Source organism: Prunus mume, linkage group LG4 (genome assembly GCF_029339155.1).
Source record: "Prunus mume cultivar Tortuosa linkage group LG4, ASM2933915v1, whole genome shotgun sequence".
Lineage (NCBI taxonomy): Eukaryota > Viridiplantae > Streptophyta > Magnoliopsida > Rosales > Rosaceae > Prunus > Prunus mume.
In genome coordinates, this window is record NC_142701.1 from 7,618,427 (window position 1) to 7,641,610 (window position 23,184).

At 36.5% G+C, this 23,184-nt stretch overlaps 2 protein-coding genes, 1 long non-coding RNA gene and 1 pseudogene across 4 annotated transcripts; 3 read left to right on the plus strand and 1 right to left on the minus strand.

Annotated features, from left to right (window-relative positions):
* Nucleotides 1-4,306: 4,306 nt before the first annotated feature.
* Nucleotides 4,307-5,318, minus strand: LOC148917824 (antimicrobial ginkbilobin-2-like protein). The gene has a single exon (XM_089051306.1). It carries the CDS (start codon nucleotides 5,290-5,292, stop codon nucleotides 4,567-4,569), a length of 726 nt encoding a protein of 241 aa, XP_088907432.1. The 5' UTR covers nucleotides 5,293-5,318; the 3' UTR covers nucleotides 4,307-4,566.
* A 10,877-nt stretch (nucleotides 5,319-16,195) lies between these two features.
* LOC103328300 (F-box/kelch-repeat protein At3g06240-like) lies at nucleotides 16,196-18,062 on the plus strand (annotated as a pseudogene). The gene is made up of 2 exons (XR_016126439.1): nucleotides 16,196-17,702; nucleotides 17,926-18,062. The product of XR_016126439.1 is annotated as an F-box/kelch-repeat protein At3g06240-like (transcript).
* A 6-nt stretch (nucleotides 18,063-18,068) lies between these two features.
* Nucleotides 18,069-19,364, plus strand: LOC148917825 (uncharacterized). The gene is made up of 2 exons (XR_016126440.1): nucleotides 18,069-18,714; nucleotides 18,856-19,364. It is a non-coding gene; the product is annotated as an uncharacterized LOC148917825 (long non-coding RNA).
* A 1,074-nt stretch (nucleotides 19,365-20,438) lies between these two features.
* LOC103328374 (mitogen-activated protein kinase kinase kinase 20-like) lies at nucleotides 20,439-22,073 on the plus strand. The gene has a single exon (XM_089049598.1). The coding sequence runs from the start codon at nucleotides 20,739-20,741 to the stop codon at nucleotides 21,918-21,920; it is 1,182 nt and encodes a 393-aa protein (XP_088905724.1). The 5' UTR covers nucleotides 20,439-20,738; the 3' UTR covers nucleotides 21,921-22,073.
* The last annotated feature ends 1,111 nt before the right edge of the window (nucleotides 22,074-23,184 follow it).

Genomic DNA, 23,184 nt, shown 5'->3' on the forward strand with positions numbered 1-23,184 from the left:
ATACAGAACATCCCTCTACATCTTATGGATTTGCTAAGACCTTAATCTCTCAACTCCTTTATTGATATCGATTTTTTGATGATTTTGTAGAGAGTTTCATGATGGTGTTTTAGAGAGTGCAGGAGGGTTTCAAGGAGGGAGAGATAAGGTTTTGAGACGGGGGAAAATCTGAAAATTTGTCTAGCGCGAATTCACTTAAGTAGACTTTTTTTAGCATATTTTAAAGACAACGCTTGTTAATGAGAGATAAGATTTTCAAAGACGGGTGAAAATTTGAAATTTGTTGAGCGCGAATTCACTTAAGCGGCCATTTTTAGCTTGTTTTAAAAGACGACGCTTTTTAAAAAAATTTGTCATCTTTACATATAATAGACGACGGTTTTTATAAAGCATCATCTTTACATATAATAGAGCAGCGGTTTTTATAAAAGCGTCATCTTTACATACAATAGACGATGGTTTTTATAAAGACATCATTTTTACATACAATAAAAGACGGTTTTTTATAAAAAACGGCATCTTTACATACAATAGACGAGCGGTTTTATAAAAAGCATCATCTTTACATACAATAGACAATTTTTTACCGCTACACTCCTTGACCCTATATGAATACAATGACTGAATTTGATCTTCAATTTAAAATATTTACACTAGTGGATACCACAAAATCTTATGTTATATTTAACGAAAGTATAAATAAACTCTTAATTGTTAGTGAATATTTTTTTTTATGGCATACGCATTTTAAGAAACTAGTTTCAACGATCCAACGGTCAAAATTGTTTGTTTATACTTCGAGATTATATCGCCAAAAATTGGAAAAAATAAACATTCAGAGATCAAGTAACGGGACAAAAAATTTCTACTGAGTTTATAAATGAAAAATCATGATTTACAGTTATTTTAACTCCGATTTTGATGATTTTTACCGCTACACTCCTTGACCCTATATGAATACAATGATTGAATTTGATCTTCAATTTAAAATATTTACACTAGTGGATACCACAAAATCTTATGTCATATTTAATGAAAGTATAAATAAACTCTTAATTGTTAGTGAATATATTGTTTTGATGGCATACGCATTCTAAGAAACTAGTTTCAATGATCCAACCGTCAAGCGTGTTTGTTTATACTTAGAGATTATATACGCCAAAAATCGGAAAAAATAAACATTCAGAGATCAAGTAACGGGACAAAAATTTCGACGGTTGTAAATGAAAAATCATCATTTAACGGTTATTTTAACTCCGATTTTGATGATTTTTTACCGCTACACTCCTTGACCCTATATGAATACAATGACTGAATTTGATCTTCAATTTAAAATATTTACACTAGTGGATACCACAAAATCTTATGTTATATTTAACGAATGTATAAATAAACTCTTAATTGTTAATGATTTTTTTTTTAATGGCATACGCATTTTAAGAAACTAGTTTCAACGATCCAATCATCAAACTTGTTTGTTTATACTTCGAGATCATATCGCCAAAAATTGGAAAAATACACATTGAGATCAAGTATACGAGACAAAAATTTCGACAGTCATAAATGAAAAATCATGATTTAACGGTTATTTTAACTCCGATTTTGATGATTTTTTACCGTTACACTCTTTGACCCTATATGAATATAATGACTGAATTTGATCTTCAATTTCAAATATTTACACTAGTGGATACCACAAAATCTTATGTTATATTTAACGAAAGTATAAATAAACTATTCATTGTTAGTGAATATATTGTTTTGATGGCATACGCATTCTAAGAAACTAGTTTCAATGATCCAACCGTCAAACGTGTTTGTTTATATTTAGAGATTATATACGCCAAAAATCGGAAAAAATAAACATTCAGAGATCAAGTAACGGGACAAAAAATTTCGACGGTTATAAATGAAAAATCATCATTTAACGGTTATTTTAACTCCGATTTTGATGATTTTTTACCTCTACACTCCTTGACCCTATATGAATACAATGACTGAATTTGATCTTCAATTTAAAATATTTACACTAGTGGATACCACAAAATCTTATGTTATATTTAACGAATGTATAAATAAACTCTTAATTGTTAATGATTTTTTTTTAATGGCATACACATTTTAAGAAACTAGTTTCAACGATCCAACCATCAAACTTGTTTGTTTATACTTCGACATCATATACGCCAAAAATCGGAGAAAATAAACATTCAGAGATCAAGTAACGAGACAAAAAATTTCGACAGTCATAAATGAAAAATCATGATTTAACGGTTATTTTAACTCCGATTTTGATGATTTTTTACCGTTACACTCTTTGACCCTATATGAATACAATGACTGAATTTGATCTTCAATTTAAAATATTTACACTAGTGGATACCACAAAATCTTATGTTATATTTAACGAAAGTATAAATAAACTCTTAATTGTTAGTGAATATATTGTTTTGATGGCATACGCATTCTAAGAAACTAGTTTCAACGATCCAACCATCAAACTTGTTTGTTTATACTTCGAGATTATATACGCCAAAAATCGGAAAAAATAAACATTTAAAGATCAAGTAATGAGACAAAAATTTCAATCTTTATAAATGAAAAATCATAAATTAAAGGTTATTTTAACTCTGATTTTGATGATTTTTTACAGCTACACTCCTTGACCCTATATGAATACAATGACTGAATTTTTTCTTCAATTTAAAATATTTACACTAGTGGATACCACAAAATCTTGTGTTATATTTAACGAAAGTATAGATAAACTCTTAATTGTTAGACGACGGTTTTTATAAAAGCGTCATCTTTACATATAATAGAGCGGTTTTTATAAAAACGCATCTTTACCTACAATAGACGGCGATTTTTATAAGCGTCATCTTTACATACAATAGGACGTTTTTATAAAAAGCGTCCTCTTTACATACAATAGGCAACGGTTTTTATAAAGCGTCATCTTTACATACAATAGACGACGACTTATAAAAAGAGTCATCTTTACATACAATAGGCACGGTTTTTATAAAAAGCATCATCTTTACATACTATAGACGACGAGTTTTATAAAAAGCGTCATCTTTACATATAATAGACGACGGTTTGTATAAAAATCGTCATCTTTACATATAATAGACGACGATTTTTATCAAAACAACCACGTCTTTACCAAAAAAATGACACTTGATTTTTAAAAGAAGACGCTTGTCATACCTGCGTCGTTGTTTTTTGGTCGATTTTAACTTTGAAGAAAACCTTTTTAATAAGACGACGCTTTTTATTTGTGTGCGTCGTTATAAAAAAAATATTCAACAGTACCTCCGGTTTTTAGTTGTTTAAGTCACTTATCCATGACGGTTTTTTGTTACCATCGTCTTTTTAAATACAAGGACGGTTTTTTCTTCTATCGTCGTCTTTTTCTGGTCGTCTTTTTCACTTTTTATAGTAGTGAAATTCAATGGAGTCGGACTTTCCTTTTTAAGTATTTAGGATTATTTATTGATATGCCTCTTATGGTTTATCGAAAATTTCAATTTACCTCAGGTAAGGTCCTGGGTTCGAGTCCTAGCATTCGTGTAGTGTGTGTGAGTTTAGTATGTGTCGCCCCTCTCAATAGGAAAGGTCCTTAAAAAAAAAAAACTCAGTTTACCTCTTGAGTTTACAACTGGGTCAATATGGGTGTGCTAATATTGTGTGTCTCGCATTGCCCCATTCCATCGAATTTCTCAATAAAACCGTTATCTTGTTGACATGGCATGAATATTTTAGTATTTTAGCTATTAAAATATTTTAAAATATAAAATAAATATAAAAAACAGTTATAAATATTATAATTTCTTTTTAAAATTCAAACAATTTTCAGTTTTATAAATTAGTTAAAAAAACAAAAGAAAAGAAAATAACTTTCTCAAAACTGTTTAGAAAAAAAAACACCAACAACTCAAACCCAATAACTTTGATCTTCACCTCTCTCTCTCTCTCTCTCTCTCTCTCTCTCTCTCTCCCCACTCAAAGGTCGGTAAAAACCCTACGCCTATAATGCGTGAGAAAATAAAAAATAAAATAAAATAAAAAAGCCAAAACATGGATTTAAAATAAACTTCTCTTACAAAATAGCTCCAAAATCTTACAACTTTACAATAAATCAATAAAGCTTTATCACTCTCATCTAATTCAGCCTAAACTGATTTAGTTATTGTCTTGCCTACTAATTCATCTGAAAAATTAAACAGGGTGAGGGATGAGCAACCACCGCTTAGTAGGGACATGAGACCTAATCACAGGAAATTGATATAACCAAATTAAGTAACATACAATCATACTGCCAAATATCACATTAATAATAATAATGCATGAATGCTCTTCATCTACTCCCATTAATTCATAGCGGACTGCACGTTCCATACCATGCTTATACCACATGGTCCAGAATGCCCATTTATTCGTAAGCATAATATGTAATAAACATTTCAGATTTATAAATTAACATGTTTTCTAAACATGTTCTGAACTTATTGAATTAATATTGCTGCATGGTCTTAACCGACTGAGAGCTATATAATCTAGTTAAGGATGAACAATGGGATAAAGTTCATATCGAAAGTTACAACTCCCACCCACAACACGCCCACCTCGCTTCGCATCACAACAATTTGGTAATTCGCTTATTGCATCATCAAGACACTTATTACAATCGGAACTAGAGAGGTCCCTTGTGCATTGAGTCAAACCATATAGCGTTTCTGATGAGCTGAGCTCTAGCTCACCAGTAGCATAAAACTTTGGATTAGAAGAAGCTTTAGTAGATAACCCGCTTAACAATTCCTTAACTTTCGCATTGAATGGCGTGGGATCATCTACTTCTTGGACATTCCACATATAAAACCTGTTGTTTTTATCAATTTTCCCAGCAAAATTCACATTTGAGTACTTGAACAGGCAGTTGTCGTACCATATTATGGCTCCTTTTCTACTAGGGCAGCGCTCACCAAGCTCTTTGCTTGCCTCAACGACACAAGTCTTGCAATCTTGGCTTGAGACATCCCCACGACATAGGGCTAGCCCATTCGCTTGGTTTTGGCCTTCACCAGTTGATCCAAGGCCAAATCCAGTAGGAGGAACTTTTGTATACAGAAGATTGAACAGCTGAATCAAGTTAGCACCATATGGGCTATTGGCAGTGTAGTTTTCTTTGCTGAAACAAAAATGGAAAAGTGGTGAAGCACCAAGCGCTGCATGGTGTAAAAGACAGAAGAGTAAGAAAAAGAGAGGGATTGATTTGGAGAAGAACATATTGGCAGAAACTCAAAGTGGTTAATTTGTTCCGTTCTGTCCAGAACACACGCTCTATAAATACACATTTAGGAAGTTTCTAAAAGTACTGTTTATGTATTGTCTAGTTGAAATTGCTGACTTTTTAAAGTGGGGACCTAGTCAAACATGAGCTGCCGAATTTATCTTTGAAATTAAATAATGCTCTTGTACAATTGGATGGGGACAAATTAAAGTCAGCCGCGAATGATAAGTCAAATGTGGAAAACAATCAAATTTTCAAAGCAGTCTATTATAATGACGGTTACTCTCAAAACGCACCTTCATATGTGGTATCATTTAAGTGTAATACATGGACAATATATATTGGGTGATCTGGGAGCAAGAGTGGAATTACTTCAAGAGAGGTTTGGGGGATAAGAATAAAAATAAAACATATATATCTAACTAAAATAGCCCAATATGTACTAGCCTATTAATTAAAGTCCAAAAAAGGCTCTAAGTCTTTTTGAATTTAGTTGCACGGCATCAATAAACATACACATTAAAAATTAAAATAAGTATGTTATTGAATATATTTTCATTTTGATGATATGTATTTGTTAATGTTAAAGCTGATTGAAAATTAACATTTATCCTTGCACTTGAAGTCTCCAAGTTCGATTTCCCCTTCACACCCAATTTCGCTTATAAAAAAAGAAAAAAACTTATTGAAAATTAGTCAATGGAATTATGAACTATGAACTAGAGTGTCTTTAAAAAAAAATTAAAAAAAAAACAAGCAATAATCTAAACTACAAGGAGAAGGAGGGTTTAAACCCAAGACCACCGGTCTGCAAGATAAAAGGTATTTTTTCACTTGGCTAGACCCCGTTGGCAGACTAACGTGGTTTATATTATTTAAATTTTAAGCTAATAACTTTTGCTAACCCATCCATTGAAAAATTTATAATTTCGTCTTTACGTGAGAGCATGTATGGTTGTTTAATTCGACACGTGGATAACCAACTCTAATACCATAAAGGAAGTTGCAATTTTACCTGAAACCAAGCAGGTGCTGCGCATTAACAATAAAACTAAAGTAAATTTAGGTTTTATCAACAAAAAAAATTTCACTTTTGGAAAAAGCCAAAGCTTTTTCAAAAAAGACAGAAAAACCTCTCAACTTTCAAATAAAAGACATGCAAATGTAAAAGATTTCTTAGGAAATCCAAAAATAAATAAGGGCAATTTTGTTCATTTTGGCTTCTTTTACAAATTTTTTCTCTCCTTTATGTTTTTCTAAAGTCTCCCTAAAACTAACTGCGCTGAAGTTGATCTCAGCCTGTCCTACGTTTGCTTTTTCGCTAATTGCTATAAGCCAAAGTGGAAGCTTGAATCTCACTGCCGACGTAGAAAAGTAAAAATGGCTAATGCAATGCCAAAATATTCATAGGATGAAGTTCATCAGCGGTCCGACAAAAGACAAAAACTAAGTGCTCACCTCCACTGAATATCTTCGTTACGAATGAAAAAATATATATTATAGGAAATGGATTGTAGGGATTTCTTGTGCGGTGTTGACCTCAAATTTATATAGGCAATCTTCTAGATGGAAGTTGAAAAAAGTTGCTCTGGAGGTTGTCCTTTTGCAAAGGGAAGGTGCTCATAAAATTCAAATTTTTGGAAAGTGATTGATGTCATATTGACGGCCGCAGAATCGTGTGAGTGAACCAATTGGCCAAGTCTAGTTGGATGAACTGCGTGTATAATGTATTGAACCAACACATGCATGTTGTTGGAAATTTTAATAATCAAATTGGATTAAGAAGCGCAATCCGTCTTTATGGTTAACACATGGTGGAATGAGATGAAAGCACATGTCAATTATTCATTTTTATTTTTTTTAAAGACAAAGTTCACTTTACAAAGAAGATCCTCTAGGGATATTATAACTACACAAATCAAATTTAAAGCAAAGGAGAATATGCATAGGAAAGTTACTAAACGAAATACAAGTATAGAACAATGTCCTATAGATATTCTACTTGGCTTTAAATATGCCAACTGAAGTCTTGGCAAGAAACTGTCTTAATAAAAATGCTATTTATATTCAACAATTGAATGAACATTCCATTCTATGGAGTATGACTTTCCTTTTAAGTATTTAGGCTTACTTATTGATATGCTTCTTGTGCTTTATTAAAAATCTCAGTTTACCTCCTGACTCTGGTCAATATAGGTGTGCTATTATTGTGTGTCTCGCATTGCCCCATTCCATCAAATTTCTCAATAAAACCGTTATCTTGCTGACATGGCATGAGTATTTTAGTATTTTAGATATTAAAACATTTTAAAATCTAAAATAAATATAAAAAAGCAGTTATAAATATTTTAATTTCTTTTTAAAATTCAAACAATTCTCAGTTTTATAGATTAGTTCAAAAACAACAAATGAAAAGAAAATAACTTTATCAAAACTGTTTAGGAAAAACAAACCACCAACAACTGAAACCTTTTCCCAATAGCTTCAACCGTCACCCTCCCCTACCCAGACACCAACACCACCACCCACCATCCTCTCTCTCTCTCTCTCAACCTTCTTTGCCAACAAAACCCAACACCTTCACCCCAAAATGTTTTTGTATTCGTTCATATTTCTTGTGCAATGTGTAGTACAATATATATACAGCTTTAGTGACAAAATAATAAGAGGTAATAATGATCCTATACTAATATACAAAGATCTAATTGTCTACTTGAGATATGAAGTGAATTTCGGTGGAGGTGTATTAGTGGTGAGTAATTAGCGTTGTTTGGAGATATGATACTATATGTTTAGTGGATGATGAGTGGGCATGTTTGGTGGAAGCTATGATAACTCTTTAATGTGCCCCCGCAAGATGGTGGCCCCATCAGAGATACCAATCTTGGATTTGAGTAGATGAAAACGTTGACAAGACAAAGGCTTGGTCAAAGCATCAGCTAATTGATCAATAGTAGAAACATAAGAAACTTGAAGAAGGCCACGAGTCACATGATCACAAACAGATTGAAAATCTATGTTGATGTGTTTCATGCGGGAGTGAATAACAGGATTAGTACAGTAGAAAGTAGCTCCAACATTATCATAGGAAATAGTGGGACTAGTAGGAAGTGAGACACCAAGCTCACGAAGTGGGACTAGCAGTGCAAGCGATGGCATAATAGTCAGCCTCAGTAGAGAAGCGAGGAACAAATCACTGTTTGTGGGAACTGCATGAGATTAAATTGCCACCAATATAAATAAGATAACTAGTGGTGGAGCTGCGATTATCACGATTACTGGCCCAGTCCGCATCAAAATAGGCTTGTAAGGAGAGTAGACGAACGACGAAGAAATAACCAATGATAAAAAGTGCACTTTAGATAATGAAGAAGTCTCTTGAGGATCTGCCAGTGAAGTTGAGAGGGTTGACGTATGAATTGAGAAAGCTTGCTAACGGCAAATGCAATGTCAGGACGAGTAAGTTTGAGGCATTGGAGACGACCAACGAGTTGTCAAAACATGGTAGCATCAGTTGGAGGAGAACCATCATGAAGGGTCAGGGGATCAGAGGTGGACATTGGGGTGCTGATCTCCTTAGCGCCATCCATACTAGCTATAGCTAAAAGGTCCCTAATGTATTTGTGTTGGGAAAGAAATAATCCACTAGCAGTAGGCACGATCTCAACACCAAGAAAGTAGGGAAGAGGACCCAAATCTTTGAGCAAGAATCGTTGGGCAAGGTCATGAAGAAATTGAGACAGAGTAGATGAATTATTTCCTATAATAATAAGATCATTGTTGAGGCCCAAAAAATTCACGGTTGGGCCCGAATAAATTCTTGACACAATATGACACATTATTGAGAAAAAACCCAATTGGAGCACGCAAAAGTCTGTCATGCACAAATCACACTCCACGTGCCACGCCAAATAAATAATCCGTCATGCTAAGAATCGAGATTAAGATTATAAAATGCATTAGCTCTACATATCCATGCTAATTATCCCCTTAAGCATAATAATTAAAAGCATGCCAACCGACATGTCATGCCAAGCAGGAAATCATTATTGCACACACAACCACACTACAAGCCTAAGTGGGCCTAAGCCACTCGAATGCCAGGGGGCTTGCTTGAGTGGATTGTGGTATGGATGGTAATAAGTTGTCATGAGGTCCATTGATGGGCCAAGAAATGGAGGTTCCGAATTGTTTGGGAGCCTCGGAACTCAAGCCAATTTCTTAGGCCCAAACATGTGGGTAAGCACAAAGAAGAAAGTAGTCCATTATCTCAGCCAAAATAGCCTGTTAGATTAACCAAAATAGCCCAATACTTGATAAGGTTAGCCCATTTGTTTGATGAATTGACTTGCTGTCTTAGAAGGCCCATACAATTAGAAAAAGAAGCAGCAAAAGCCTTAGCACTTGGCTGGAGAACAAAGCCACGAAGGGAGCTTGGAGGTCCACGTGCACAGAGTTGTTGGGAGGCTCCAGCATATGGGGAAGAACAAGTTTCAAGCAAAAAACATCCAAAGGACCAAAGGATTTTAGTGCGCAGGCTGCCAGGAGGAGAGGCACTCTTCGAACCAGCATATATACCCATTTTCTTTCATTCATCAGATCTAGCCATGGAAGGAGGAAGGAAAGAAAAAAGGGAAATAGCTAAGAATGGGAGTCTCCCATTGAAACAGCTGCGGGAAAGGGCCTTGAGCACCCAAAAGTCCCTGATTTTGTGCAAATGGGCAGAGAGAATGTCACCAAGATGGGGAAAGTCAAGGAAGGGAGAAGAAAGAAAGGGAAAAGCTTGGCCAAATTGGATAGAAACCATTAGGATTTCTTGGAAAAGAATAGCTTCCTACAGCTATAAATAAGGTCTCTTCTTCCCAATAAGGGACAACCACATCCAGAGAGCAAGCTTTCTCTCTTACCTCAAAAATCCAGCAATTTCATGCTCAGTTCATCTTTCTCCCCCTTGTTTTTCCTCTTTGTAGATCGTTATGATATTTGACAGAACCTATGTCGAGCTGCTAGAAAAAGCACTTAAGCCACCCATTGCCTAGCCTCTCTCCTCTTCTCAGCCAAAACCTCTGACAATCCTTTCCTCCTTTTCCTGAGAACACTTTTTTTTCATAGAAACTCACAACTCTTTCCCTTTAAGGCTAAACTCATAACAACTTTGCTCCCATGCCATAAGCCTCTCATACCAAGTTAAGATTCTACCTGTAAGCACTAAGAATTCATCTGTAAGCTGTTGTTATTTTTGTTGGTGAAGGTAATCAAAGTGTTTCCTAAGGCCCTACTATCCTTTCGAAGCATTCTTGGGGCTTGATTTCTGAACTCAAGCACAGGGGATAATTTCATCAGTTCGCTCATTACAGCAGCCCAGCCCATTTGTAGTTGCCAAAAGAAAAAGGCCCCTACAATCACCAACATAAAGAAGGAAGTAAATAATAGCAAAACCGTGATGAAAAAGAAATAAGGAGGAATCTGAAAGGGCTTCGGTGAATCCATGAGAGAGCAAGAAGGAGCTCAATTCTTTATACCATACGTGCAGTGCGTGCTTGAGACCATATAGTGCTTTGCAAAGTTTGCATACATGGGATGGAAAATTTGAGTCCACAAAACCAGGGGGTTGTGACATATAGACATCTTCAGAAACCATAGAGAAATGCATTATTGATGTCAAGTTGGTGGATAGGCCATCCAGAAGAGAGAGCAAGATGTAGAACAATTCGAATGGAAGTAGGTTTTACAACAGGACTGAAGGTGTCAAAGAAATCAATGTTAGGGCGCTGATGAAAACCTTTAACAACCAAACGTGCCTTGTATCTGTCAATACTACCGTCCGGGTGACGTTTGATGCAAAATACCCACTTGCAACCAATGAGGTTATGATGAAACGTGCCTAAAACAAGTTCCCAGGTTCCATTTCAGATTAAGGCATTAAATTCATCGCACACGGCAGCACGCCAAAGAGGATAGTGGCCTGAGAGACACATGTTGGTTTTAGAGACGAAGGGAGAGGGTGTTTGGTAGTGACATTAATGTGTTTCGGGTAATCATGGAGTGATGATTGGTAGGAGGAGGTGGAGGTGGTAGTGGGTGTTTGTTAGTGACATAAATGTGTTTCAGGTAATCATGGAGTGATGATTGGTAGGAGGAGGTGAAGGCGGCAGTGGTGGAGAAGGTGGACTACTAGGAGATGCTGGTGAGGGATTAGGCATGAGAGGACAAGGCTCATTCGAGGGAGAACAAGATGACGGAGATGAGGCACTAGCAATTGGTGCAGGAGGAGCTACCGATTGTGAAGTCTAGGGGTATTGTAGCATGCATGATAGGCACATGTAGGATGGGGGGGATGAGAGAGGACCAGAGCTCAAGGCTGGAAGCGGAGACATGAGGAGCAGATGGATTATGTGAAGTGAATGGGAAGACAGACTCATCAAATACAACATGTCGAGAGACAAAAAGATGTTGAGAAGAAAGATCAAGGCATTTGTAGGCACTTAGGAAAAGGGAATAGCCAAGAAAAAGACATGGGCGAGAACACGGAACAAGTTTATGAGAGTTATAGGGAAGTAACCACGGAAAACATAAACAGCTGAAGACACGAAGTTTATGATAGTGAGGAGGTGACCAAAAAGAGCAGTGTAGGGTGATATGTTTCCAAGAGTGGAGATGGGCATACGATTAATAAGGTATACTGCAGCTTGAAACGCATGAGTCCAATAGGAGAGAAGCATGGAGGCTTGATGAAGGAGGATAAGACCAGTTTCAACAACGTGACGATGACAATGCTCAGTTGACCCATTATGTTCAGGAGTGTAAGGAGGGGAAGTTAGGTGATAAATACCACTGGAAGTAAGAAAATCTTTGAGTTTGACATACTCACCACCCCCATCAGAGTAAAGAGTATAAATTTGGTAAAAATATGAAGCACTTTATATTTGAGTTTAATGGGGTAAAGCCAAATGTATTTGGTGTAATGGTCGACAAAGATAACATAATATGTAAAACCATCAATCGAGGAAATAGGAGCAGGGCCCGAAACATCACCATAGAGGAGATCAAGAGGACATCTACTCATAAGAGAATAAACATCAAAGGGGAGCCGATGGCTCTTATTACAACAACATGAGACACATGAAGACATACTAGAGGATTTAGATGACACAGGGAGGGAGGAGGAATGGATAATTTCATGGAGTGCGGTTATTTGGGTGACCAAGGCGTTAATGCCAGGCATGCATAGGGGTTGCTTCACTAACCATAGAAAAAGGCTGAAGGAAGGAACTAGTGGAAGATTGAGGCCACTCATACACGTCATTCTTATTTGGACCTTGACGTAGTGTCATCCCTGTGCGCAGATCCTTCACACAAAAGTAAAAGTGGAAAAATTCAATTGAGGTATTGTTATGTTTACATAATTTAGCAACAGATATTAAATTTTTTTGTATGGAAGGAACGCAAAGCATATTAGATAAGGAAAAAGTAGTAAGGGAGGAAGAAGAAAGGTGGGTATATCCAACATGTGTGATTTCCAAACCTGATCCATTACCAATGACAATTTCATCAGAACCTTTATATGGAGAATGGACAGAGAGATTTTTCATATTAGCAATGACTTGGTGGGAGGCAATAGAGTCGAGCATGGTTTGCAACTAGTGGCTACTGCTGGACAAAACGAGGTGGGAACAACGCATGGCGCTATAACCTTGTTGAGTAGTACTGGAAGAACTACGATTAAGGGAAGTAGTGCCAGAGGATTCGCGATGGGAATCGGTATGTGAGCCAACAACAAGTTTGTCGTGAAGCTCTTTAAAGGAAATGGAGCTTTCACGAGCACAAACAGCAGCGGCGAGTTCCTTGAATTCAGGACCAACACCTTTAAGAATATGGATGACAAGATCGTCATCAGCAACCGAAGCATTAATAAGGGCTAACTCGTCAGCAATGGCTTTGACGGTTTGCAGGTATGCAGTGACAGGTTTGGAGTTACGACATGTGAGGGTGAGTCTTTCTTTGAGACTCATGACACGAGATCGAGCTCGGTTGGCAAAGAGCTGTGAGAGTTTGTCCCAAGCAGCCTTGGAGGTTTTTACAGAAGCGATGAGGGAGATAAGATGGCATGATTGCATGATGGCATGATGGCATGAAGCAACAGTTGATCTTGACGTGTCCACAGAGCGTGGGGATAAGATGGAGAACCAGTGGTTGATGGTGGTGGGGAAGTATATGTCCCGTCTACATACCCCATGAGATCATATCCTAAGAGAAGAGCATTGAACTGCGCTTGCCAGGAGGGATAGTTTAAGGGCATTAGTTTGATTGGGACTTAAGTAGCAGCATTGATAGTGATTAAGGAAGTAGTGGTGTCCGTGGAGCTGGGAGAGGACACAGTAAGACTGGGGGATTGGGAGGTTTCGGTGGCCATGTTTAAAGGCAGGAATGAATATAGGAAGAAAAAAAAATAATGAATAGAAAAAGATGCTCGGTGGAGCTGTTAAAGCTCTGATAACATGAAGAATCTAAAGCTACAAAATATTTTTGTATTCATTCATATTTCTTGTGCAGTGTGCAGTACAATATGTATACAGCTTTAGTAACAAAATAATAAGAGGTAATAATGAGCCTACACTAAGATACAAAGATCTAGTTGTCTACTTGAGATATAAAGTGGATTTCTGTGGAAGTGTATTAGTGGTGAGTAATTTAGCTTTATCTGGAGATATGATAGTATATATGTTTAGTGGATGATGAGTAGGCATGTTTGGTGGAAGCTATAATAACTCTTTAATTTCATTTGCCTCCAAATGTTTGGGATATGGATGATGATGATGATGGTGACGTGGACAAGGGAAGGTATGGCAAATATGAAGAGTACTGGTGCATGCGGATTCGAATTAATGACCTCCAATACCCAATAATGGGTCCTTACCACTAGAGCAAGTTGTGTTCTTTTGTAATCTAGGTACAAGATAGTATTTATTATACTCTTATAAGAATTTCATTATTTTAAAAAAAAATGTTATATTATTCCTTCTCCCGCAGCCTACTTTCCATTTTTCTTTTTCTTTTTCTTTTCTTTTCTGCTTCTTCTTCATTTTCTTTTCCCTGATTTCAACTTTTTCTTTTCTTCTTCTTATCTTGAAAGCCAAATTTGGGGAAGAGGGGTGGGGGATAGTTGGGTTTGTGTAATATGGGGTGGGGTATCAATTGGGGTGGCTGGGTAAGGATGGATTTGTTGGAGGTGGTTAGGTGCAGGTTGGTGTTTTGGAGTTGTGCGATTTGGAGTTGTGTGGTTTGGGGTTGGTGGATGAATGTGCTGGAGGTGATTGGGTGGAAGTGGCTGGTGGTTGTGTGGTGGTGGGGTCTGTCCGAGAAGAGCGGTTGTGGGATGAGGTTTTTACGGGGTTAGAAATAGAGTTGGTGACGACATGGGGTAAAGTGAAACGCCATATGAATCAAATGGTGGATATGGGTCACTTTCAGTTTCACGGTGCAAAGTAAGATTTGACCAAAATTTCAAAGGGATTTTAGCTAATAAGCCTTATTAAAATGGCCACGCCATGTAAGCGAATTAACGGTGTTATTGTTTAAATTGATGGAATGGGGCAATGTGAGACACAAAATAATAGCACCTGAGGCATATTGACCCAATTACAAAGTCAGGAGGTAAATTGAGATTTTGGGTAAAGCACATGGGGCATATCAACTATGTTGCACGGACACGAACATGGGGACATAGAAACGCTACACGGCAACATGTCGAGAAGGAAAATCTCAAAAAATTAAGACACGAACACGACAATTAAAATAATAATAAATCCTAATAAAATTATAATAATATATACTTATATATATTTATAAAAAAATTCGTACTCAATACTTCAATGTCATAATAGCATAAAACAAATTCATACTCATTTGAGTTAACTTAGCATTACTCATCTTTTAATAAACAAAATAAAGAATGACGCATATTTATTCAAACATGTTCATGATTCATCATAAAACAAAATTTCACACATTTTTCGTATATGATCTATCATCTTCAAAATAAGAAAAATGATTTCCCACTCCATAAAATAAGAATCAAGTTTGCATAAATAAATAAATTAAAAATTAAAAAAAAAACAAAGTGAATGAATTACCCACTCAAAAAGATGCTTCTCTCACGACTAAATTGACATCAATATCCTAATCAACCAAAAATATCAGCCCTACTATGAAGGAACCAACAAAAAATTAAAAATATTGTTTACATTGTTAGCCCACTTTTTAAGCATATTTCAAATATGTCCACATAGTTTTCAATAATTGTGTTTTGACCCCAATTTTAGTTTTATACTTTTCGAAATAGTCCTTGCTGTGTCTTGACTTCAGTTGACCGTGTCCAAAAGTGTCTTGACCATTAGCCTCTGTCCAAGTCATGTCCGCATGTCTGACACTCCCACATTTCGGCCTAATGAAGTGTCCGTGCTACATAGCATATCAATAAATAAGCCAAGTACTTATATGAGGGCTTTGAAGTCACCTTCAATTTCTAGAGACAATAAACAAAACTTGGATGCCCATATAATTGCTTGCTTTAAAGCCAAAGCTTCTGTCTGCAAGTAGAGGTTTAGCATTTTCATCACGGATTACAAAACCTGCAAAAGAACTTCCATTATGTAAAACAAAGCCATTGAAATTAAGACTTATCCGGAGGACTCTACTCATAAGACTTATCATTTTATTTCTAAAACAAAGATGACATTTGTTTTTCAGCCCATTGGGCCACATCAGAAAGAAAATCAAGATCCTCAATAGACATGACCCAATAATTGTTTACTTTCAGACCAAAAAGAAAGAATTGTCCTACTTTTTTTAGTGGAGAATTGTCCTACTTTTACAGTTTTTATGTCTTCTCAACTACCTTGCCACCTTGCCAATACCAGATCTCTTCTTAAACGTCAATGGCAAATTAAACCAACATTTTTTTTTTCTTACTTAAAAGAGAACAACACCTCAGGATGCTACACAGTCCAAACTTATATCATAGAGCATCTCAAATGGGTTCCACCCACAGCTTCCTTGAGCCCTCCTGAAAAGATTTGCTTCTTCTTCAGAGAGCTTGCCGCTACAAGCGTATATTGATTTCAAAACATGTCTGTTTCTTTCCCTTCTTGGCTCTTCAATTTCTTCTAGCGTCTCAGCCAATTTTTATTTTCTTTACACCAACATTTTCAAAACCCCTTTGCAAGAAGACCATCGTTTTCATCGTTTTCATATGGCCTTTCCTGAGTATCTGACGGCTGACATTCTCTCAAGACTACCCGCCAAATCTCTGGTTCGGTTCAGCTCAGTACGCAAAGAATGGAAAGTTCTGATCAGAGACCCCATTTCATTTCTCAGCACCTCAATCTCAATATTGCAAAAGAAGACCAAAGTGGACGCCTTCTGGTAAAGTACCGTTGCAGTGTTACTCGTAAGAACGTCATTTCTCTGCTTTTACATGGCACAAATGGTTACATGTTATCAAAATTGGAGATACCATCATCTGTAATCGATTCTCATCACTCGAAACTTGTGGGGTCTTCTAATGGCTTACTTTGTTTCGCTCATGATAAATCTGCTCATCTTTGGTCACCTATGATTTTGTTGTGGAACCCTGCTATAAGGGAATTTAGTGTCCTACGAGACTCAGTTATTGATTCTGTCAATGATGATGATAATGTTCAGGTCCGTGGTGTTGCCCACGGATTTGGGCACCACCCTCTTATTGATGACTATAAGGTTGTGAGGATTGTGTCTTTGTCTTGCTTTGGTAATGCTTGGATACGGGCGGAGGTGTATTCTCAAAAAATGGATTGTTGGCAGGAGGTTAATACTTTTCACTTTGAAATATATGAACATTCGTGCACCGCTCTGAACGGTTTGCTTTATTGGATTGCATATGGCAGGGGGGGTCGTGAATTCATCGTATCGTTTGACATGTGTGATGATGTGTTTGGGGAATTGCAGTTGCCAGATTTAAGCTTTCTAGAAACCCCGATGTGCACAAAACTGGCGGAATTAAAGCAATCTCTTTATTTGATAGTGTATAATTTTAGTGGGAGGCAAAGAGAGATTTATGTATGGAAAATGATTGAGCATGATGCTGAGGTTTTTTGGAAAAGGGAATGGACAATTGGACCCCTGCTTGGAATTGAGAGGCCACTGGGATGCGGTTTATATGGTGAAATTTATATGGAAAGTAGAAAAGGGGAGCTGGTTTTGTACAATCCAAGTAGTGAAGAAGCTAAACACATTCCAATTTGTGGCCTTCGCTGTTCCTTAGAAGTTCATTTTTATGTGGAGAGCCTAGTTTCAACTAAAGGACAACATGAAGTCTTACAAGAGACTAACAAGAGGATCATGTAGTTCTGGTTCTGCTCTCTGTATGGTAAAATGTTGTATACGAGGCTATGAAATGAAAATGATCATGTAGTTTTAGTCCTTGTATGCCTTGTATTATGAAGGTGTACAAGTAGTCCTTGTGTTATTTGTTAGTATTTCTAACTACTGTGATGAGTTTGATTTATGGTGCACTTTCTTTAGATGTTAAATCAATGACAACTCTATACCTCATTTTGCTCTTTCCTATGTAACTTGATTGTTCACTTCAGGAGAAATATCAACAGAAGGGCAGCCTAGAAGATTTCAAGTCTCAAATTCCACATTGTCTTCATGTTCTATGTTCTGTTAGGGTCATGACAACTTCTGTTACAAAAATCTTCTGGCTATTATGTTCGACCAAGCTCAGGTGAGTCTGTTTCCTTTTAGTTGTAATATGGTACTCGCCCCTAATGCTGTTGCTTTTATTATATCATAGAACGGAATGGTAAAATTAGTGATTGCCTTTTTCTGTTCCACTAGAAATTCACAGTTGTAGTAATAATTTGCAATTACAGCATTGGGTTGTTCGTTCTGTCAACTAAATATTTTTTGACAGATTTCTTGTTTACCATGATAACATACATGCACTAGTTTGTAGAATTTGGATCACATGGTTTATGAAGACTTTTCATTTTATAGTTGCAGTCAAAATAAGCAGGGACTTCCCATTAGTGCTTTTCAACTTGTTGCACATGGTTCCAGTGTTTCAGCAAGTTCTCTCTTGTGGACTTTTCATTCATTCGTGCTGCCTGGTAACTAGGAAATTGAGCAGTAAAATAAGTTTTGAGATTTGGACTGTTGTACGGGAAATGTACAAATCAATACACATTTATATTGTAACATTATACAGATAAAATGGGGTATCTTTCCATTGTTGCTTACAACTGATGGAAGGTTATATACAAAATTTTATCTTCCTTTTTTTGGCTACATTGGTGGTGTGGTACAATATTTCACCTTGCTGGAGACGACGAGCACGTTTCATGCAAAATGAATTCGTTTCAGAGGATCAAATCATAGTAAGGACTTGGAATTTGACATGTCCTGGATAAGTATGTTATATAGATCATGTGACTGAGACTGTGTTACACTAGTTGGAACATTAACTATGAAAATTTATTGTCCCAAGTCACTTGTTAATTAGTTTGTTTGTTGTGCAGACTTTGGTGCCTCCTACTGTTTCCTGGTTTTGCAGGACAGTGAGGATAAAGTTCATGAAAGAGTGAATTTTGTATGTCTATCAGAAGAAGATTGAGAGGAAAAAGGAGGTAGAGAGAAGAACAATAGAAGGTGATGATTTCACTATTGCAACTATTTTAAGTCTGCAAAAAAGCTACTGGGTTTGAGATTGCCGTGGATGATTCAAAGCTACTGTTTCAAGGCAGAGCATGGACAACATATGAGAACAAAAGCCTTCTGTACTCCCTTGTATTTTGGGGCTTTTTTAAGTTTTTTTAATGTAGAAAAATAAAACATAACAGAGTTAACCTTGTTATAAATTGAAGGACGCGTATCAAGCAAATATGGAGGAACATAGAGGGACTGAATTTTGGGCACAGCAGATCCGATCTTTGTTAGTTTGCTGGTTGGTGAACCACGTGGATTTTTGTGTGTGGATATTTTTCGCTTTCAATTCGATGAAAGGGTATGCAAATATGTTTTTCATTGATAGATTGATTTGAACGAACTCTTAATAATAAATACGATATTAATTGCATTTCCATATGCGAAAAACTTGGTTGCTATTTTCGGTTAATAACGTTTTGCCGCATAGAAAAATTATTAGCGTGTCAAAGCGTTATTCGTTAGAGATTACAAAACAATGTAAGCCAGTTCATGCAACTGTTTCTCTTTCCATATAGGTATTATGTCATGTGAATGTCAGAGTGCAACCATTTCTCATGTTACTGAAGTACTGATAATGTTATACATTGGCTACTTTTCTGGTTAGTGAACCATGTGATTATTTTTTATTTTTGGCTTAATTACTGATTTGCCTCCTAAAAACTCAATTCTAGTCTTAATTTATCATCTGAAATTCAGTTTGTCTCACTTTACCCTCCAAATATCAAATTCATGTCTCACTTTGCCGCATTTCATTAACTCTATTAAAACAATTGTTAAGTCATCTAACATAGCATGAATAGAGCCTACTTACAAAACTTAATTAAAAAATATTTAGGGGGTGTATCCAATTCAAACTTTTAATGACTTTTATGGAGATAAAAAGTTTAGAGGTATTCAATTTAGATTTTTAAAGAGTTTATAAAAGTTCAGTGGTATTCAATTCTGACTTTTAAAAAGTAGTTAAAAGTATTTAAAAGTTTGGTGGTATACAGTTGTGACTTTTAAAAAGTCCTTAAAAGTTTGGTGATATAAAAAAAGTTAAATTGTTTTCTTAAATAGGGAAATTCAGGATACTAAATTGAAATTGACCAAATTTATTTATTTATAAACGAATTAGAAACAATTTTTAGATAAAATGGATAATGTTTAGGTTTGAAGTTCATAAATACACTAGCGACAAAATCTAAAAAATTTAAATTACAAATAAGTTCAGAGCTGTAATATTGGACTCTCAGATTTACGAAGCTATTTCAAATTTGACTTCAAAAAAGAGAAAAATAATATATTTTAATCGATTATTAATTAGACCGCAATAAACGGCCGCGGCGAAAATTAAAAAATGACCGTTGGAAAGTTATATATACCCAATTTCCCAACGCAACTAGGAAAGGGAAACTTGGATTTCGAAAAACCCCAACAGCGTCAAGAATACGCAGATCTTTCGTAAAGCCTAAAGGGTTTCTTTCAGTTCCAACTCTCTTCTTCATATCATCATCATCATCGACATGTTCGTTCATCAATCGATCTGCAATCTGCTTCCCCTGCTTCTTCTACAACCCACAAGTTCTGCTCTTGTTCTCCGTCGTCTCTTTTGTTTTTGTTAGCCCCCAAGTTCTTCTCTTCGTCTACAACCCAGAATCTTTGTATCTTCGGAAAAAGCTTTGTTCTTCACTTTTGAACAAAGTGTACAAAAGCAATGGCGGGTCTCAAGAGAAAAAGAGCAACCCATGATGAGGTAATAGTTGTAGACGATTATGCAGATGATGCAGATCATTACTTGACAGTTTCACTAAGTGGCTGCGAGTGGGTTCGAGGGCCGATGCTCGGCCAAGGCGGATTCGGGTCGGTTTATTTGGGTTTCGTGAAAAAACCCAGGTTGTGTTTGAAGGGTGTGCCGAGGATTGTGGCCGTGAAATCGACATTGGCCTCTCAGGCGCAGGATCTGATGGGGGAAGATATTCTTCTTTACATTTTTCGTCACTGCCCTTTTGTTATCAACTGCTATGGAGAGGATGAGACGATTGGCGCTGATGGCCGTCATTTATTCAATGTGTTCTTGGAGTACGCGGATGGAGGAACAATGGCGGATTTGATTGAGAAATCAAGGGGTTTTGGGTTGCGTGAATTCCAAGTCAGAAAGTATACAGAGTCGATTTTGAAAGGGATTAAGTACATCCACGAAAGGGGTTTTGTGCATTGTGATCTCAAGCCTGAGAATATTCTGCTTGTGTCTAATGCCGCTGGTTCCTCTGGTGGTGCTCGTTTTGTGCCGAAAATCGGAGACTTGGGGCTCACAAAGAAGGCAAATCAGAAGTGGGAGAAGCCTTCCTTTGGAGGCACACCAATGTATTTGTCTCCAGAAGCTGTGGTTTATGGAATTCAACAGCAGCCTTCTGATATTTGGGCGTTAGGTTGTGTTGTGCTGCAAATGTTAACTGGGAGGCATCCATGGGATTTCACACCTGGCTCCGTATTTGACGTTCGGGACCTGTTAACTGCCCTGCTTGTTTCAAGAATTCCTGCCATTCCTGGTTGGTTATCAAAAGAGGCTAAAGATTTCTTGCAATGTTGCTTTATTTGGAACACTTCAGAGAGGTTTACTGCTGCTATGCTCTTGAATCACCCATTTGTGACTAAACTGGATAATGGGGTTGGAGAGGTTAAACCAATTAAGCAAGTGTCTTCTGCAGTGGCTTCCTCTGTTCCGGATTGTCCTAGTTTCATACCCCTTGGAAGTTGGAAGTCTGAAGATGCAGAGGAGATGGCTCAAGAAAATGTTGGTTTTTCTGAGCAGGAGATTCTTCCTCTGAAGCTCATGTCAAGGCATGTGGTTCCAAGCCCAAAACCATCAACTTTTGCTATAATGGGTGCAGCTTAGCTTAGCTTTATTGTTTACATATGAAACTCAATTGTATTTTATGAAAGCCTTTTTCATGAACCATTAATTGTAATACATTATTCTATTGATTTTTTGTACCTAATATAGAGCCAGTAATACAAACATGCCACTTTGATCTTTATTTCCTTTTCAGTTCGGTCTTGCTGTTTCATTGATGTACATTTTCTGACTATATTGGCAAGTTTGGTCTCCCTCTCTCTCTCTCTCTCTCTCTCTCTCTCTCTCTCTGTGAAAGTTGAAGTAGGGCTACATTTCTGCAGGTAATTCTCTCACTTCCAAGTCCTCTTTCACTGTTTTATGCTGTTAGGCTTTAATCTCTGTATCTTCTTTGCAATTGTTGTTTTAGTTCTCCGTTTTGATAATTTGGTACACTGGAATTCTCATTTTTTGTTGGGTCTTTATCATAGTTTCTTTAGACTAGGGCATGAATGAATATATCTGTTCCTTTCACAGATCCATAGAATAGCTGTTTGAACAGAAGTGAAAAAAGAGTGACTTCCAACATTTTAACTGTTTGAAGTTTTCTATTATTGCTTAAGTTGCTGTCATGAGACTACGGCATGGCATTCGTCCAAACAATGAGAAAATTGAAACGGGAAACAAAAAACATCTATACAATTGGAGTGACTTCCAACATTTTAACTGTTTGAAGTTTTCTATTATTGCTTAAGTTGCTGTCAAACAATGAGAAAATTGAAACGGGAAACAAAAAACATCTAAACAATTGTGTCCACTCAGACAAATTTTTTATTTATAAATTGTGTCCACATAAGATATAACTCTGAGTTCATTCATATGTTGTGGTGGAAGTTCCTGTAATGGAATGGATTTTAAATTATAGTTATGGATAAATGCCAGAACTATGTATAACTTTTTTCTCAAATCCCCTGCTCTTAACAAGGATTGAAATATCGGCGATACACGATATATCGGCCGATATATCGATATTTTGAACTGTCGACACCGATATTGGGGGGTAAGGTCATATCTTCCCCGATATCGACGATATATCCCCGATAAGTGCGATATCCCCGATATTTTGCGATATTCCGATATTTTCCGATACCCATAACAAAACCCAAAAAAATTCAAAAGTTTTGAAGCAAATTGAAACTGAAAAGATTTTTTGGAGGTATATGTGCAGTGATTAGATATATGTGTAAAGGCTTTTGGCAATATTCAATTCAAAAGATGTTTTAGAGTATGCATGTTTTAGAGTATGCATCAAAAGAATCTAGACCTA